The sequence below is a fragment of the Cynara cardunculus genome (genome assembly GCF_001531365.2).
Source record: "Cynara cardunculus var. scolymus isolate 2C chromosome LG 1, CcrdV1, whole genome shotgun sequence".
Lineage (NCBI taxonomy): Eukaryota > Viridiplantae > Streptophyta > Magnoliopsida > Asterales > Asteraceae > Cynara > Cynara cardunculus.
In genome coordinates, this window is record NC_037528.1 from 4,657,757 (window position 1) to 4,662,106 (window position 4,350).

The 4,350-nt window shown below is 37.3% G+C and overlaps 1 protein-coding gene across 3 annotated transcripts in view; it reads left to right on the top strand.

Moving 5' to 3' along the window:
- Positions 1-4,350, top strand: part of LOC112519361 — a 5,522-nt gene extending 1,172 nt beyond the window's left edge. The window contains exons 4-9 of one of the 3 annotated variants that reach the window (XM_025127434.1): positions 211-297; positions 526-579; positions 2,454-2,638; positions 2,818-2,900; positions 3,620-3,720; positions 3,789-4,350. In XM_025127434.1, the coding sequence (XP_024983202.1) occupies positions 211-297; positions 526-579; positions 2,454-2,638; positions 2,818-2,900; positions 3,620-3,720; positions 3,789-4,043 (765 nt within the window). In that variant the 3' untranslated portion in view covers positions 4,044-4,350. The remainder of the gene's footprint in view (positions 1-210; positions 298-525; positions 580-2,453; positions 2,639-2,817; positions 2,901-3,619; positions 3,721-3,788) is intronic. The other 2 variants (XM_025127442.1, XM_025127451.1) reach the window with 2 other exon arrangements.

Below are 4,350 nucleotides of genomic sequence, written 5' to 3' on the forward strand. Positions count from 1 at the left end.
TGTTATCAATTTTCATCTCTGTGTACTCTTTCTTATAATTTAGTTCCTTAATAACCTGTTGAAATGATATAATTTATACTACAAGTTGACTGGCATAGGTCTGGTAATCTTTTGTAAGGTTTTTATTTGAAAATATGAAATATGGATACATGCTCAATACTTAACCGGCTGCCCCTCTAGCATTCTGATTTGTGCATTTTGCTTAAAAAGAATACTGTTATAGATGAACGTGGTTCGTTGGCTGTCACAAGTCCCATACCAGGATCACTTGCAAGTTTGCTTCAATATTTAAAGAAGGTTGGTCAGTTAATTTTCTTTCACTTAACACACACACACACACACACACTCTCTCTCTCTCTGTGGGCCCCCAAAGAACTATGAAAAATGATCAAATTTGGAAAACAAACACCTTGCACATAGAACACCCCATAAAGCTTTGCAATCTGAAATTTGAATGAGAGTGTTGAAGACCATACTATATTATCTTGATACATTCATAACACCAAAAATCTCTTATTGATACAGCCTCCTAATCGGATTGCTCTTATTGGTGAAGTTGTGCCACTTGGTGATAAGAAGGTACAATTTTAGAAACTAAAGATAAAAGGTGTATTTGTCGTTTTACCTCTCTTATAACTTAACCAGTCTTCACTTACATTTTGGTTCTATGAGGCTATGATCGACAACGTTTTATTGATATTGTGTAATCTAAATTATTGAAGCTACTTATGTTGATGCAAATTATTTTGCTTCAAGTTTTTGGCTGGGCTGTAATCTATATCGGATACCTTTTGTGCTTTTATGCCAACTGGTGCATCCAAAGATCACACTGGTGATTGCCGAACCATCTCAAGTGGTGTTGCACAGGTTCCACTTTGTATGAGCCAGCTCCCTTACCTTTTCTTTGAATAACTTCACTTTTCTGCTGACACTTATCTTGTGCATATGTTCTCTTTTGGAGGTCATTTGGCCCCACAAATCATAGCAGACATAGAAACCATATAATAACATCTACATTAAAAATTTAGTGGGATATGTATCCTCTGTCTACTCTTATCACCAGTGTCTACATGCTTCTATGGTATCAACTCTAAATACCATAGTGGTACCTATTAGTCATCTTACCCATCATGTCTTCATCATGATGCCGGCACCACTGTAGTTGTAGTTCGTGTATTTTATTTTAATAGGACAGTCTAAATCCGTTCTGTAAATGGCTATTTTCTTTCATTATCTTGTTTGATTTGCACATGACACAGCCTCATCAATTAGCACTGCATCATTGATAAAAAAACATACACCATGGAAGTTTGTCCATAACTGAAGTAATGAGATAAGGCCACAAGAACTTAATCCTACCCTTGGTGATTCTTTAAAGCATCTTTCATTTCAGGTACTTTACTTCAATTCTCATTCAAAGCCTGTTAATGTTATAAAAAAATAACTCATCATGTGCTCAAGTAATTCCCCTCACTATCTCCACTGAACAACTTATTAAACTAATCCCTTTACCTCTCTTTGATATCCATGTATTGACCATTGCTCTAGGTCCATATAGGAGTCATAGAGATTTCAATTATGATAACAGGGTCCAAGTAGATCTTTTTAAACTTTAGAATGTCCTAAGATTTGACGGTAGCGAAGACACTCTTTAAGAGAGGAGATTTCCACCAAGTAACCTTAAGTGAGTTGTGAGGAGTGTGTAAAAAGTAATGACACAACATTAGTGGTTCACTGGAGTAAGACATTCTGCTAAGCAGAATAAGGGCAGCGAAAACTCAGACTAATTGGTGGAAATTGAAAAAAGACTATCTATMTATGTCAACWCATAGAATTGTTAGSAAAGGGTCTCGGCGTATAGATGGGAAAGCTAATATCATGTGGAACGAGAAGTCAGCTGGCATCCACAAAATGGCAAAGTGCTTGGAGCTAGTAAAGGAAGCAGGCATAAATCTAGTGTTGGGGATGGAGAGGGAAGCTTGCAAGGCTACTGGGGGAAGGAAATTAATGCTGCAAAGTACAAAGAACCAACTGTAAGATATTAGAACATAGAGGATAAAAAACAGAAAGCAAGAAAGTGATGAGACAAAATAGCAGACCTTAATACAATTAAATGCATCAATGAGGGAGAACCAGATGTCGTGAAGCTGGTGGGCTAAGACAAGAGTAAGACTAGGGACCTTAATTCAATCAAATGCATCAATGATGAGAAACAAAGACTTAATTATGCCAACATTTACAGTCCCCTCCCATAACTTTTCATGGAGGAGTTCCCCTCTATTTCCTCCTTGAAAGTGTCTGTTGGTGGATTATTTCAAGCATTCTTGAGAGGCATGCACTATTTTGATGTTCTGATAGCTACAAAAAATGTAGTTTAATAAAAATAAATTGCTGATGGTCTTTATGTTTGCATCGAGTTATATCTATGATCCTTATTTATGGAATTCTACCAGGTCAAGACAGCTGCAGAAAGCCTTCGAGAGGCGATAATATCAGAAGGGGAGGCGATAAAGAAGTTCAGTTATTCCGTTTCTGGTATATTATGTTCATCTAATTTCAGCTCTACATCTCATGGAGAAAATCTCCAAGAGCTACTGGATGAAGATCAACAATACATGATCTATAAATTTGATATAAGGTAGGAATAGGCCTTTACACATATTTTATCTACAGAAATTATAACTGCATTTTGTGAGCATAAATATTGGATTGTCCTATAACTTGTTGAAATGTGTCTATTGAATGTGTGGTATATACACATGCACACTTATATTGCATATACTAGCATACATGTAATACAAAGTCTTGACCATGCAGTTCAATCACTTACATAGAAGGTAAGGGAAGCAGCCATGAAGTAGATTTAAAGGATATGGAGGAATCAAAGGCTGACCCCTTGTGTAAGTGTCTTCCTACACATGGATAATGTTTACACCTGCAAATATTCTACACTCTTCGGAGTAAAGTAGTAGTCCCTGCCTTTCTAGGATTCACTTCCAACTAGTCACTGTTTGCCATATTTACAAAAACATTAGCAATAGTTTTTGTTAATTTTCATGTGTCAAAACAAAATCTCACAAGCGGGTTCACCTCTAGTCGTATATGTCACCTCTGGAGCCGACTCTCACTTCTCATAGTGTTTTCTTCCTCAAAGTGAATAATGCTTTTTCTTTTCACGAATATGTACTTTAAGGAGATGTTTACTACCTGCTGACCGCCTCTTACCGGTAAGAAGGGATGTTGTACACCCACAAACCCTGACCCTCAAATATGTTGACCGAGATGCTGAACCAGTAAGGAAGGGGTTGCTTTCTGACTCGGTCAATGCTTTTACAACTCTTACCCAGACACTTGGTAAACAACCATTTTTAGTCGGCTCTTACCTAGACTTCACCCCTTACCCAGACCGCAATTTTACTCAGTCAGCGCTTACCCAATTTGTGTTAGTAAAACGATCCTTAAGTTCAAATTTACAATTTCGAGAAGAAAATTTTGCAGGAATTTCTTTTGGTGTTGATGCCATTTGGTAGTAAACTATATTTTAGGTGATAATATGGGATGAGAGGACGATATACTCAAGTTGTAAGATTATATTGTTTTGGTATATGGTTTTATGTAGCACTTTTTTCTGCAAGCTTGATTGATGGGATTAATCAAAGCGAAGCTAGACGTCGAGCCCTGATGATTTTGTGTGCTACGTACTTGAATAAGAATGTGAAGGTATGACACCATCATGCATCCCCTTGCTAGTCACATGTTCATTTCTTTGATATCTTGTGTCTGTGAAGGATGTAGTGGTGGTTTCCATCGATCGGAAAGGGGTGGACCTTCTAGGCAAGGTTGTGGGACCCATGACGGATGTCGGGTCTCGTGAATGCGAGTGGAAGGAGTTGAGATTGGTGTTAACGGAAGAAGCTGGAGACGTCGAGACATTCTGCAGACGACTTGTTGAGATGGAAAAGAAAGCACTTAAGAATGTTGCAGAATTCAGTGGCCTACCATCAAATCCAATTGCAACCGACCGGCCAGAATTGGATGTCTAATAGTAGTTAGATCAGAATAGATCCGAGATTTCAATATTCAAACGGGATCTGTTGGTTGTTGGATACCAGTTCAAAAGCAAACAAAACCGAACCGATTCAATACAATCACTATCTAAGTATCACTCATGAAGAAGGATCTCCTTTGAGATTACCGCTTGCTAAAGTCGATATTTGTATTCGGTATTTTGGTGTATTCTTATGATTTATGCTTGCAAATTATGTTAGTGGTATATTTATATTGATGTGGATTTATGAGTAGTGTTTTAAAGCGAAATATATGAATAATTGGTTTAAAGTATTGTATGTA